Consider the following 12,013-nt stretch of genomic DNA (forward strand, 5'->3'; position numbering starts at 1 on the left):
GAGACCAGTCTTCCTGTCACCTTCAGCCCTCAGGCAGAGTCGCCATGTGGTCCTTCCCCAGCATTGCCCTCCCAGCGAAACCCAGGCTCAGGACACGGCACCCCCTCCACACTCATGCCCCTCGCAAGTGAGCCAGGCCCTGGGCCTCCCTCTCCCTGACCCCCACCCAGGCAGCCTTTGACCAAGCAGGCATGAGGTCCTGTGGGCTAAGGCCTCTCCCTGGGCTGCCCAGGGCCTCTGGCTGGAAGCAGGGCTGCAAGAGAGCTGGGCTTGCTGTCCAGCCCCCCCAGAGCTCCCTCCTCCCGTGCTGGCCCAAGGCGATGGGCGCCGAGTGCCTGCAGGCGTGCAGCGCATGGAGATCACCCTTCTCAGGGGGCTCCCCAGGCCCTGCCCTAGCCTGCCTGCGACTCCCCCTGGGGAATAGACCTCATCCCCAGCCTGACCTTCCTGGCCAGGCGAAGGGTTGGGTAGGCTGGCAGAGGGCTTCCTTCTTCAACCTGGCTCCTCTGGAGGAGAGGGCAGTGCCCCCTTGCCTCTTCACATGAGTTTACTTCTGAAGGGCGGCCCAGGAGTGTAAGGACCCACTGCCTGGGGCAAGCAGCAGGCAGGAGGCTGGTCAGGCCTGGGCCCCCAGGTTCTTGCAGGAGCCACCTCTCCTCACCCCTCTTGCTGCTTCCTCTCTTAGTCACCGGTTGGCCTGCAGCCCCTGCTCCCACTCATCCATGCCAAGCCAACTGGCACCATTCTTTTCCAGGGGTGGCAATAAGCACATATGCCAAGTACTGTTACCACAAGCTGCAGAAGGCAGCCCTGACTGGGGCCAAGAAGGTACGAACTTCTCCCAGGACAGCTGGGCAGAGGTGGGCGGGCAGCCTGTGCCGGTGACGCCTAGACAGAGTCCAACGGGAGGCGGGGGCTGCAGATTTGGGGAGGGGGCGGGGGGGCAGTTAACGGCTCGCAGTGCGGAGGGTGCCACTTGGAGCTTCTGATGCTGTAGGTGGCCCAGCAGGAGGCCCCTCTGGTGACTCAGGGGCCAGGGAGTTGGGGGTCCCCGGCTCAGGCCTGGGGTTCACAGGGACGAGAGGACAGAAGGAGGAAAGAGGGCGGGTGAGCCAGGGGCAGCCCTTGCAGAGGTGCAGGGGGAGGGAGGGCTGGGAGCTGGGCGCCAGGCCACACTGGGACAGAGAGCTGGGCCGCCTTTGCAGGGGCTGAAGAAGCCCAACGTGGAGGAGATCCGGCATGCCAAGAACGCCGTGTTCAGCCCGTCCATGTTTGGCAGTGCACTGCAGGAGGTCATGAGCATGCAGAAGGAGCGCTACCCTGATCGGCAGCTGCCCTGGGTACAGACTCGGCTGTCGGAGGAGGTGCTCGCACTCAACGGTGACCAGACAGAAGGCATCTTCAGGTGCCCTGCAACCTGGGCCCTGGTGTGGGGGCTTGGGTGTCTACACCACGTGTCTTGGGCCGACGGGGGCCAGTGGGCCCCGGGCCCCTGCCTCAGAGCAGCGAGAGAAGCCCCCTGAGAGGCCAGCATGCAGGCAGGGAGGGCAGCTTGGAGCAGATAGAAGGGCCAGGCGCTCTGCGGCCAGGAGGGTGGGGCGGGCCCCATGTTTAGGCGGTGGGTCAGCAGAGTTGTCCCTCCTGAATGGCAGCACACCGGAACCCAGACAGGAGAGCTAGCCAGGGACAGTGCCCTTGCAGAAAGGGCCAGCAGGGGCCCAGAGGGCACTTGGACACCAACCATAGGCAGGGCCTGGAAAGATGCAGCAACCCCCAGCAAACGGTCCTCACCTGTGAGTGGAGATGATGGTCCTGTCCCATGGAAGATGGCACATGGCCAGTCACCTGCTGTCGTGACTCACCTACCCAGGACCCGGGACAGGTGGGGAAACAGGCTTATGGGTTTGGGCCTCAGGGACCATTCTGAGGAAGGGATCTGCATGGGGGCAGTCAGCAGAGGGATAAGGGATGGGGGCCTGGGACAGGGGACCCCAGCCACACCTCCCTCTGGTAGGAAAGAGGCCATTTGGGCAGAGCGGGGTCAGGCAGCCCTGACCCTGAGCAAGCCCAGCTCCTCCTCCCTGAGACCTGCCCTGTGCTTGGCAGAGTCCCTGGGGACATTGATGAGGTGAATGCCCTGAAGCTGCAGGTGGACCAGTGGAAGGTGCCTACAGGCCTGGAGGACCCCCACGTCCCAGGTGAGTCCCCAGTCCCCTCAGCAGCAGGAGCAGCTCGGACGGTCCAGCCCTCCCTGCTTTCCGTCGTGAAGGGACAGCCCTCGGGTCCATTTCCAGCACAGACGTCCCCCTGCCGTTGGACAGCCTCCGCGGCGCCTCCCTCCGCTCGCCTGCTCACGGTGGCCGCACAGCCTCTCTTGGTTCCCGGCGCTCGGGGTCTGTCCAGGCCCTCAGGACCAGGAGCCCGCTGGCCTCCGGCCGCGCAGCCCACACGGCTGGGGGGACACCTCCCGTCTGGTCCTGGCCCCTCGCCCCCACTCCCGACACACACGGCCGCTTTCGCCCCTTGCTGCTGGTGGGGCGGGTCCCCGACTGCCCCGCCCGGCCGAAACCCCCGCGCTGCGTCCACAGCGTCGCTGCTGAAGCTGTGGTACCGGGAGCTGGAGGAGCCCCTGATCCCCCACGAGTTCTACGAGCAGTGCATCGCGCACTACGAGAGCCCCGAGGCCGCCGTGGCCGTGGTGCACGCGCTGCCCCGCATCAACCGCCTGGTGCTGTGCTACCTCATCCGTTTCCTCCAGGTAGGCGGTGCCGCCCCTCCGCGCCCCGCCCCTCCGCGCCCCGCCCCGGCCCACCCGCAGCTCCCCGCTCCCCGCGCAGGTGTTCGTGCAGCCCGCCAATGTGGCCATCACCAAGATGGACGTCAGCAACCTGGCCATGGTGATGGCGCCCAACTGCCTGCGCTGCCGCTCGGACGACCCGCGCATCATCTTTGAGAACACTCGCAAGGAGATGTCCTTCCTGCGCGTGCTCATCCAGCACCTGGACACCACCTTCATGGAGGGCGTGCTATAGCGCGTGGGCACCGAGGGACCGAGGGTGGGGACAGAGCCTGCCCGGGTGCGCCCGGGCAGGGGGCACGCGGGGAGGGGGGAGGGGACGCCCGAGAAGCGGAGGTAGCATGCCGGCTCCGCCCATGCCCGCCCCAGCCCTGGAACCCGCATCCTCCGACCCGGGCCCTCGGCCTGAAGGCGCAGCCAAGGCAGAGGGGCTGCGGGAAGGGCGCCTCTGCCCCGCCCCAGGCCTCGTGGCCGTATCGTTCGGCTCTGCCCCGCCCACCGCCAGCCGCCGTTCGGCCGCGAGAAAGTGCCTTCTGTTTCCCGGAGCCAAGTGACACTGCCCCTCCCGGCCGGCCCGAGAGCACAAGCCGCCCTTCCTGGGGCGAGCCGCCTTGCTGGGGCTGCTGGGCTCAGCTTGGCCCCGGCCCAACCCGGCTGCCCATCTTGCTCTTCCTCTGCCCTCCCCCTGACCTGGGGGTCTCCTGATCTGCGACTTCCGCCCTCCCCAGTCCCTTCCCGCCCCCTCCCCCTGCCACTTGTGGCCTCCAGCGTGGTGACTGCACAGGAGTTTGGGGGCTCCAGGGCTCTGGGCTGTTCACCACCAGAGCAGAGCCTGGCTGGTGCAGGGCCCGATAGGCTCGCTCTGGGTGGAAAGGGGCCCCCAAGCCAAAGTCCTCTGGGGTGGGGGGCAGGGTTGGGCAGGCATTCTTGGGGCAGGGTGGGGGAGGGGCAAGAGTATTTTTTCTTCGTGTAACTATAAATTCAGAATCTATCCCGCATCCCAAACCCGCCTGTGTATAGAGATATAAATAGAGCGAAAGCTGTAAGAACTAAATTTGCTAATGACATAGTCTTAACCCAAATGTTATTTATTTCTGAGTCCTCTGCAGACAAGTTGAGATCATTCCTTCATTTTCTTCTCCACCCTCTTGGCTTCTGACCAAAAATCAAACCCTGCCCCATCCCCATCCAGGACCTGCATCAGAGAAGGAAGGAGCCCTGAACTGGGGGACCAGAGGGGCACCGGGGACTGCCCTTCCTCGAGGCCAGAGCCGGGGGGGGGGTAGGGTGGGTGGAGGGGAGGTATCTAGACTCTCAGTTTGTACATTTTCCATTTTGGAATTTTGAGTTCCAATTGTTGTAAAACTTAATTTCTCCCCGGCTTTTATATATATATATAGTATATATATATTATATATATATACTATATATATAATATATATATATTTAGAGTTGAGTATTTATTATTAAAAACAAAAACCCCAGTCCTGCCGAGGCCTGGTGTCCCCTGGGGGAGCGTCCTCAGTCCGGTGGTCTCGGGGCCTGGGTAGGGGCGGCCCGGCCACAGACTCTCGCTCTGATGCACGGACTCGAGAGATGACAACACTTTGTGTGAATAAAGTACGTATGGACACTTGCGAGCCTGTCGCCTCCCATTCCTTCCAGTTGCGGCGGGGCAGCTATCAGCGGCCAGTCGGTTGCCGGTGTGGGCACCAGGGTGGAAGCCAGGCCAAGGGAGAATGGGGGGAGCGGGGGGGGGGAGAGCAAGGCAGCTTCCCGGGAACGGGGACGAGGCTCCAGGTAGGCGCGCAAGGTGCGAGGCACCTGGGGTATCACAATTGAGCCCGAATGCCCTGCTTGATTGGGAGGGGGGCTTTTTCTGAGCTACCTTACCCGCAAGCTGGCATAGGCGTCTAGGCAGTGTTTATTCACCACCTCGCTGTTCAGTACCCAGCTGGACAGGCAGATTGCCCCACCGTGGGTGGGGTTGGGGGAGGAAACAGGGCGGGTGCCTCGCCCAAGTGAGAGCAACCATCCTCCGAGGGCGGAGGGACAGGGCCCACACGCCCGGCGCCGCCCCGTCCCCAGCCTGTATCCCTGTTCCCGAAATCGCCCACACCCGCGTCTCACACCCGAACCCCACCGTCGGGAGGCCCCGCCCGCCACCCCTTTCCCAGCCGAACGGCAGGGCGGCGCGCCCCTAAAGCCCAGAGAAGGAAGAGTGTCGGGACCGCCCGGGGTCCGGGGAACAAGCAAAGCCCGGGGGCTGGGGAGGAGGCCGGGAGGTGGGGACGAGCTCCGCGGCCGCCGCCGGAACCCAAAGCGCGAGGTCGCAGCCACCAGGGGACTTACGTTCGCGCAGCACCGCCCCCGCGTGACCCTCTGGCCGCTTCCGGCACGGAACGACAATGTGGGCGACGCGCGGCGTGCTGCGGCCCTGGGCCCTCGGCTTGGCGTGGTCCCCGGGGACCCGGGCCTACGGTGGGGGCGGGGGCGTCTCCTACACGCAGGGCCAGAGCCCAGAGCCGCGGACGCGCGAGTACTTTTACTACGTGGATCATCAGGGCCAGGTGGGCGGGGCCGGGGCCTGAGGGAGGCTCCCGTGAGAGGCGAGGCCTGGTGCCGGGTTTCTGCGGGTCGGGGCCTGAGGGAGGACCCTGTGAGGGGCGGGGCCTGAGTAGGCGGGGTCTTTAAAGTAAGGGTACCCGACCTCCGCAGTGGCGCTGGAGAGACCGGAGCGCCCGGCCCCGGCCCCAGAGGGTTAGGTACGAGCGGCCAACCTCCCACACGTGGTTACGCCCTGCGCGCTTTGCTTCCCCAGATCCTGCGGCCCCCAGCTCGGGGCAGCCCCGCCTGCTTTGGAAGCCCTGGCGGGGGCATCCGCCATATACAGGAGGAAGCAAGTCAGATAGCCTCCGCGGAGGAGGGGCACATCTCATTAGAAACTTGAAAGGAGGCGGGAAGAGGCGCGGGAAAGGCATGCCAACCCAGAGAACCTGTGCATGAGGAAGCAAGACCGGGGGTGCGGGGTAGATGTGGGGAAGTCTGCAGGGCCCCCAGGCTTACCTTCCACGCGCCTCCCTGCACACGGTGTGCACAGACGAGCAAAGAAAGCGGACACCGGCCCAGCCTCAGGCCCGCCCAGGCCTTCTCTCCCTGGGGCCGGCTCTGTCGGGCTTCCCCCTGGGACTCAAGGGCCACGGTCTGCCTCTTTGCAGCTTTTCCTGGATGACTCCAAATTGAAGAACTTCATCACCTGCTTCAAAGGTACTGATGCGCCCTCCTCCCCCACCTTCCCTCTTCCTTCGGGGAGGGCCCTGAAGGGCTCCGCTGCCCAACCTGCCGGCGGGGTTGCCCGCAGCAGGGCACTGGCCGTCCTGCGCTCAAAAGCCCCCTAACTAGAGTGAGGCCTGGGAGGCTGTCCGACCGCCGGCGTCTGCCCTTGGTGTGACCCAGGGCGAAACGCCTGCCTGGGGCAGTAAGGCCTAGGGGGCCTCGGGGCCCGGCATGCTGAGCAGTCGCGGCCTCCCGCCCCCCCCCCACAGACCCGCAGTTCCTGGTCACCTTCTTCTGCCGCCTGAGACCCAACCGCAGCGGGCGCTACGAGGCCTCCTTCCCCTTCCTGTCGCCCTGCGGCAGAGAGCGCAACTTCCTACGCTGCGAGGACCGTCCCGTGGTCTTCACGCACCTGCTGACCGCTGGCCCGGAGCCCCCGCGCCTCTCCTACTGCGGCGGCGGCGAGGCCCTGGCCGTGCCCTTCGAGCCGGCGCGCCTACTGCCCCTGGCCTCCAATGGGCGTCTCTACCACCCGGCGCCGGAGCGCGCGGGCGGCGTGGGCCTGCTGCGATCGGCTCTGGCCTTCGAGCTCAGCGCCTGCTTCGAGTACGCGCCCGGCGCGCCGGAGCTGCCCTCGCACGTGCGCTGGCAGGGCAGCCGTTTCGCCCTCACCATGGACCTGGCCCCGCTGCTGCTCGCCGCCCCGCCGCCCTGAGCGGCGGGCTCGCAGCCGCTGGCGCCCCCAGCCCCGCTGCGCCCCCCCGGGCTGCGTCGCTGCGCACGCGCCACCCGGAGAGCGCGCTGTCCGAGTGCGCGTGCGCGGCGGAGGTGCGCCGCGGCCCCGCCCCGCCCGGCGCTGTCCGAGGTGCTGCCGCGGTCCGAGAACCGACGCGGGAGGGGCGGGGTCACGGGTGCTCTACCCCGTCCGCACACCCCCGGCCTGGGGCGTCCTCGGAGTCCTCGGCTTCGGCCAGCGCTCGCGACGGCAGACCCGGGCGGCCGGGAGGGAGGTGCGGGGGCTCCAGTGCGCGAGCGCGAGCGGCGCCCGCCCCTCCCCCGCCCGGCGCTGCTCGGTGGGCCGGGGTTCGGCGGGGGAGCCGCGCCGCAGGAGCGTCAGGTGAGGGGGCGCCCGACCCAAGGTCAGCGGGCGTGGGGGCGGGATCAGGGGCCATCCTGGCTCTGTCCCCGGCGATCACCGAGAAGGGCGTGCGACCTGGCGGGGACCACGCCCTGCCCTGAACCGGCCTGGGACAGACCGCGCCGGAGGGGATGCAGGGGGCGCCTTGGGAGATCAAGGCACCCGACTTGGGCCTCGCACTGCGCTGGAGAGCGTCGCAGGGCTTCCTCCATTACCCCTCCAGCCTCCCCTCCCCGCACAGATGGGCGGCCTGGAGACAGTGACAGCCTTTGCCAAATCCAGTATGTGACGCCCCGCCCCCTGCCCAGCCAGATTAGGGGGTTCTCCGCTGAGTAAAAGGATTTCTGGCCTGGCTTTCCCCGCTCTTCCTGCTTGAGTCCTCAACGCTGCCCAGGCCAGCCCTTCCACACGAATCAGCATCTAGTGGGTGTCCGTGTGGGCAGCAGTCCCCTGAGTCTTGAGGAGGAGACCAAAAACCTTCTCTGTTTGAGAGGCCTTGCCACTGGAAGCTAGGTGGACGCCCTGGGCCAAATCTTTTGCTCAGGGAAATGGATCCTGGGGGCTCAGAGTATGCCCCCTAGTTCTCGGGGTTCTTCACACACCTTCTGAGACATCTGGGAACTGCCTCTGCCTGGGCCAAAGCGATTCCATTAAAACTTTTGCTGTGCCTACTTCTCTTCAGTGATCTTAAATAATCATGTGAGTTACAATTTAGAGCAAGATTTAAACAAACACCAAGGCCACTTGGTGTCTTTCCACATGACTCACTCTCCTAATAGGGAGACCAGGTGAACAGGCAGGTGTTCAGAGCAGGGACCATTTGAGGTGGGGCTGAAGGCTAGCTGATAGCACACCCTCAGCCCTGCCATCCCTGGCTTCAGACTGGCTGGCTTCTCAGCCCAGGTCCCCACCTTTACAACTGGACTCGCTGTGCCTTGAACTAGACCCAGGCCTTCTCCTCTCTCTAGGGTCACAGCTGCATGTGTCTAAACCCCAAAACACTACACACTCCTTCAGAGTCCAGGAGATCAGTGTTCCCAGAGCCTACTTGGGAAACTACACTAAAACCCAGTTAGTGGCCCAAGGCCCCTCTTTCACACCCCAGCCATTCCAGGGCCCCACCCACCCCCAAAGACGGATGCACCTTTCTCGGAGCCAGCATGGAGAACACAGACCCACAGCTTCTGAACTGGCTTTCCTATTTGTCTCATCCCCCAATTGTCTAACAATTTCCGAGGAAAAGCTCTAATTCTAGCTAAGCTGTTCTACCAACTCCCACCCCCAGGAGGGCAGGGCCAGAGGCTGGACAAAACTGTGCCTGTGGCTGGTGGCTGCCCTGAGACCAGTTGTGCCCACGTCCTGCATCAGTTCACAACCGGTGAATCCCAGGGCTGGGGTCATAGCATGAGTTCTAGAGATAAAAATGACTAGAGTAAACCCTGGGTCAAGGTTAGGTGAGGGCAGGGACGGACACTAGCAGCGTGGAGCCTTGGGCAGAGATGGGATGGGGAGAGAAGTGGGTTGGGGTGGTGTAGGCGCTCCTTCTGTGGCCTGTGTGGCAAGACCGAGGACATGAGAAATTCTAAACCGAAACCTGATGCCCCAGATCTTTATGCCTTTTTATAAAGGAAGGCAATGAACATTTTATTTTATCAGTTTCTTGAACTAATTTCAAACTTCAAAAATCAGACACGGTGTGTGCCTCCATCCGTGCTTTTCACTGGCTCTCAAATGTTAGGGACAGGCCTGACAACCTGTGTTTCAGGAGGCGCATCCCATCGGGGCCAGACTGTAGGGAGGCTGCTGAGAAGGCTGCAACTTCGTGGCCTGCGGCCGGTCCCGCAAGAGATGGCCCCAGGGGCGCCCGCACTGCTGCTGCTGTCGCTGCTGTCACTGCCAGGTCTCCCGCCTCGCGCTACCGGCTGCCCTGCGGCCTGCCGCTGCTACAGCGCCACGGTGGAGTGCGGCGCCCTGCGGCTGCGCCTGGTCCCACCCGGAATCCCGCCCGGGACGCAGGTGGGCACCGAGTGGGGCTGCCGGGCTGCGGGCCAGGGGTGCCCACGACACGGAGGGATGGTGTGTGAGCCTCCCGGTGGGTGAATGGGGCGCCCTAGGGAAAAGAGAGACCCCCCCCCCCAGCGGGTTAAACGCCCTCCCTCCCTCCTTCCGGCACAGACGCTGTTCCTGCAGGACAACAGCATCGCGCGCCTGGAGCCGGGCACCCTGGCGCCCCTCGCCTCCCTGCGTCGTCTCTACCTGCACAACAACAGCCTGCGCGCCCTGGAGCCAGGCGCCTTCCGTGCGCAGTCGCGCCTGCTGGAGCTGGCTCTCACTGGCAACCGGCTGCGCGGCTTGCGCGTTGGCGCTTTCGCCGGCCTGGCCCAGCTGCGCGTGCTCTACCTAGCTGGCAACCAGCTGGTACAGCTGCTGGATTTCACCTTCCTACACTTGCAGGTGAGGGGGGAGGAGTGGGCAACAAGGGCAAGAGGTCCTCCTGCACTGCCACCTGCCTCCCCGGGCTGGAGTAGTGAAGGGAAGAAAAGGCAGCCCAGTCTAGCCTGGTAAGAAGGGGACATGTCCCCCAGGGCTCCTTTCTCTGATGACCTACTGTCCCTGCTTCAGCGACTGCAGGAGCTGCACCTGCAGGAAAACAGCATCGAGCTGCTGGAGGACCAGGCCCTGGCCGGGCTCTCCTCGCTGGCACTGCTGGACCTCAGCAGGAACCAGCTGGGCACCATCAGCCAGGAGGCCCTACAGCCCCTGGCCAGCCTGCAGGTCCTGCGCCTCACAGGTACCTCTTTCTGGGGGCAAGGGACTCTCATGCAAAGGTAGCTTCCTTGACCACAGTGGTGGTGGTAGGTAGCTGGCCCAGCTGTGGAGGGGGCTCCAGTGGCAGTGCTCTGGGGGGCCCCACCACCACCCATAGCCATGACAGAAGGCTGCTAGGAGTAGGGGTGCTGGCAGGGTTACAGTTGTCTAAGGGAGACAGAAAAGGTATGAGTCCCTGAACAAACTGGACAGAGCTCAGCGGCTCACACACTTTGGGGCCAGGAGAGGGCAGGCAGGAAAAAACTGGAAAGATGAGACCAGGACTGGGGACATTTCCTGGAGACAGCACCCGAAGACAAGGCTGGCAGGATGTGCAAGGTTTTAGTGCTGGTGGGATGTCTATGTGCACACAGAGATTCCCCCCAGATAGCAAGACTTGTCACAGGGAGAGACGTCAGAGAAGCAGGGGCTTTCTCAGAGATGGGTGAAGTAAACTGGACGTGCATCACAGAGAGGAGGTGGGGGGGAGGGGTTTGGCTGCCCACACTTAAGGAGCCTGGGGTCAGAGAAGGGGTGGCAGGGGTCCCCAACTGTGGGAGGTGAGAAAGGGGCTCCTGCTCTGGCCAACAACCCCAACCACACACGCTGTGCTCTGGAGCCACCCCTGAGCTAGCTACCTGTCCGCTGCTGCTCTGCCCACAGAGAACCCATGGCGCTGTGACTGTGCCTTGCACTGGCTGGGAACCTGGATCAAGGAAGGGGGCCAGCGCCTGCTCAGCTCCAGGGACAAGAAAATCACGTGTGCAGAGCCCCCCCGCCTGGCACTTCAGAGTCTCCTGGAAGTATCTGGCAGTAGCCTCATCTGCATCCCACCCTCTGTGCACGTGGAGCCGCTGGAGGTGACAGCCAACCTGGGTGAGGACCTGCGGGTTGCCTGCCAGGCTTCCGGCTACCCGCAGCCCCTGGTGACCTGGAGAAAGGTGGCGCAGCCTCGTGAGGGGCCGCCGCAGGCCCAGGCCCAACCTGAAGGCGGGGTGCCGGGCCCAGGTGGGCCCGGGGCATCCGACACAGGCAGCGGCATGCTCTTCCTCACCAACATCACCCTGGCCCACGCCGGCAAGTACGAGTGCGAGGCCTCCAACGCCGGCGGCGCCGCCCGCTTGCCCTTCCAGCTTCTGGTCAACCTGTCCCAGCAGCTGCTGCTGGCGCCTGCGCCGCCGCGGGCCGGCGGCCCAGTCAGCCACGAGCCCCTGCCCAAGGCGGGCGGCATGGCCTTTCGCGCCCTGGGCCTGGCCACGCAGACGGCCATCGCGACGGCCATCGCGCTCCTGGCGCTCACGGCGCTGCTGCTGGCGACCATGATCTGCCGCAGGCGGCGCAGGCGCAAAAAGGCACCAGGGCCTCCCGGGGAGGGCGCGCTCTTCGTCAACGACTATTCGGACGGGCCCTGCACCTTCGCGCAGCTCGAGGAGCTCCGCGACGAGCGGGGCCACGAGATGTTCGTCATCGACCGCTCCAAGCCGCTCTTCGCCGAGGGCCCGGCGGAAGCGGCCGAGGGCGCAGCGCCCGGAATCGCGCAGGGCCTCCCGCTGCAGCCGCCTGCCGCCTACGAGATCCGTTGCTGAGGGGGGGCGGGGGCGGACGCGCGCTGATGACGCGGGCCACGCGGATTGGCCGACCCGGCTCGCCCCGCGCATGCTCCAGCGTGATCAGTAAAGCGTGGAAGCTGCGCAGTGTTGCGAGCCGTGTATGGGGTTCCTCCTGGGCGTCGGGCGGGGCGGAAGCACCTGCGGACCCCTGCAGATGGAAGTTCTGGGGCGCGAACGGAGGGTAGCCAGGGTAGGCTTCCAACGCCCCACTGAGACCTTCCAGAAAAACCCCTGCCCAAATCACCAGACCTCCAGCTCTGCAGGTCCGCCTCGGGCCCCGCCGCCCCAGGAAAAGCCTGAACCTCTGCGAGGAGGGGCGACGGACTGCAGAGATGTCCAGAGAAAAGATGGGGCGGCAGGCCATTAAGACATATCACCCAGTGG

At 65.0% G+C, this 12,013-nt stretch overlaps 3 protein-coding genes across 11 annotated transcripts in view; all 3 read left to right on the forward strand.

The window, feature by feature from the left end:
* ARHGAP39 (Rho GTPase activating protein 39) overlaps nt 1-4,068 on the forward strand; it is an 88,108-nt gene extending 84,040 nt beyond the window's left edge. For 5 of the 7 annotated variants that reach the window (XM_036830534.1, XM_036830532.1, XM_036830536.1 and 2 more), the window contains 5 exons: nt 755-828; nt 1,206-1,405; nt 2,107-2,198; nt 2,589-2,758; nt 2,838-4,068. In XM_036830534.1, the coding sequence (XP_036686429.1) occupies nt 755-828; nt 1,206-1,405; nt 2,107-2,198; nt 2,589-2,758; nt 2,838-3,032 (731 nt within the window). In that variant the 3' untranslated portion in view covers nt 3,033-4,068. Of the gene's footprint in view, nt 1-754; nt 829-1,205; nt 1,406-2,106; nt 2,199-2,588; nt 2,759-2,837 lie in introns of those variants that run through there. The other 2 variants (XM_036830535.1, XR_005017046.1) reach the window with 2 other exon arrangements.
* Nucleotides 4,069-5,115: 1,047 nt separating this feature from the next.
* On the forward strand, nt 5,116-7,886 carry C17H8orf82 (chromosome 17 C8orf82 homolog). Its single transcript, XM_036830571.1, has 3 exons — nt 5,116-5,367; nt 6,016-6,064; nt 6,343-7,886. The coding sequence occupies exons 1-3, from the start codon at nt 5,206-5,208 to the stop codon at nt 6,786-6,788; spliced, it is 657 nt and encodes a 218-aa protein (XP_036686466.1). The 5' UTR covers nt 5,116-5,205; the 3' UTR covers nt 6,789-7,886.
* LRRC24 (leucine rich repeat containing 24) lies at nt 6,938-11,711 on the forward strand. Of its 3 annotated transcripts, none has more exons than XM_036830549.1 (5): nt 6,938-7,190; nt 8,977-9,227; nt 9,387-9,665; nt 9,834-10,002; nt 10,683-11,711. In XM_036830549.1, exons 2-5 carry the CDS (start codon nt 9,060-9,062, stop codon nt 11,603-11,605), a joined length of 1,539 nt encoding a protein of 512 aa, XP_036686444.1. In that variant the 5' UTR covers nt 6,938-7,190; nt 8,977-9,059; the 3' UTR covers nt 11,606-11,711. The 3 variants fall into 3 exon arrangements, with proteins under 3 accessions (XP_036686444.1, XP_036686443.1, XP_036686445.1); XM_036830548.1 differs by having other exon boundaries at nt 7,131-7,190; nt 8,950-9,227; nt 10,683-11,709; XM_036830550.1 differs by lacking the exon at nt 6,938-7,190 and having other exon boundaries at nt 8,019-9,227; nt 10,683-11,709.
* Nucleotides 11,712-12,013: the final 302 nt, after the last annotated feature.

The sequence above is a fragment of the Balaenoptera musculus genome, chromosome 17, assembly GCF_009873245.2.
Source record: "Balaenoptera musculus isolate JJ_BM4_2016_0621 chromosome 17, mBalMus1.pri.v3, whole genome shotgun sequence".
NCBI lineage: Eukaryota > Metazoa > Chordata > Mammalia > Artiodactyla > Balaenopteridae > Balaenoptera > Balaenoptera musculus.

Coding starts and splice junctions, on each gene's coding strand:
- LRRC24 (XM_036830550.1), top strand. CDS start 8,847: ATGAACATTTTATTTTATCAGTTTCTTGAACTAATTTCAAACTTCAAA. Junction 9,666..9,833: donor TCACCTTCCTACACTTGCAG/GTGAGGGGGGAG, acceptor TCCCTGCTTCAG/CGACTGCAGGAGCTGCACCT. Junction 10,003..10,682: donor GCAGGTCCTGCGCCTCACAG/GTACCTCTTTCT, acceptor CTCTGCCCACAG/AGAACCCATGGCGCTGTGAC.
- C17H8orf82 (XM_036830571.1), top strand. CDS start 5,206: ATGTGGGCGACGCGCGGCGTGCTGCGGCCCTGGGCCCTCGGCTTGGCG. Junction 5,368..6,015: donor ACGTGGATCATCAGGGCCAG/GTGGGCGGGGCC, acceptor GCCTCTTTGCAG/CTTTTCCTGGATGACTCCAA. Junction 6,065..6,342: donor CTTCATCACCTGCTTCAAAG/GTACTGATGCGC, acceptor CCCCCCCCACAG/ACCCGCAGTTCCTGGTCACC.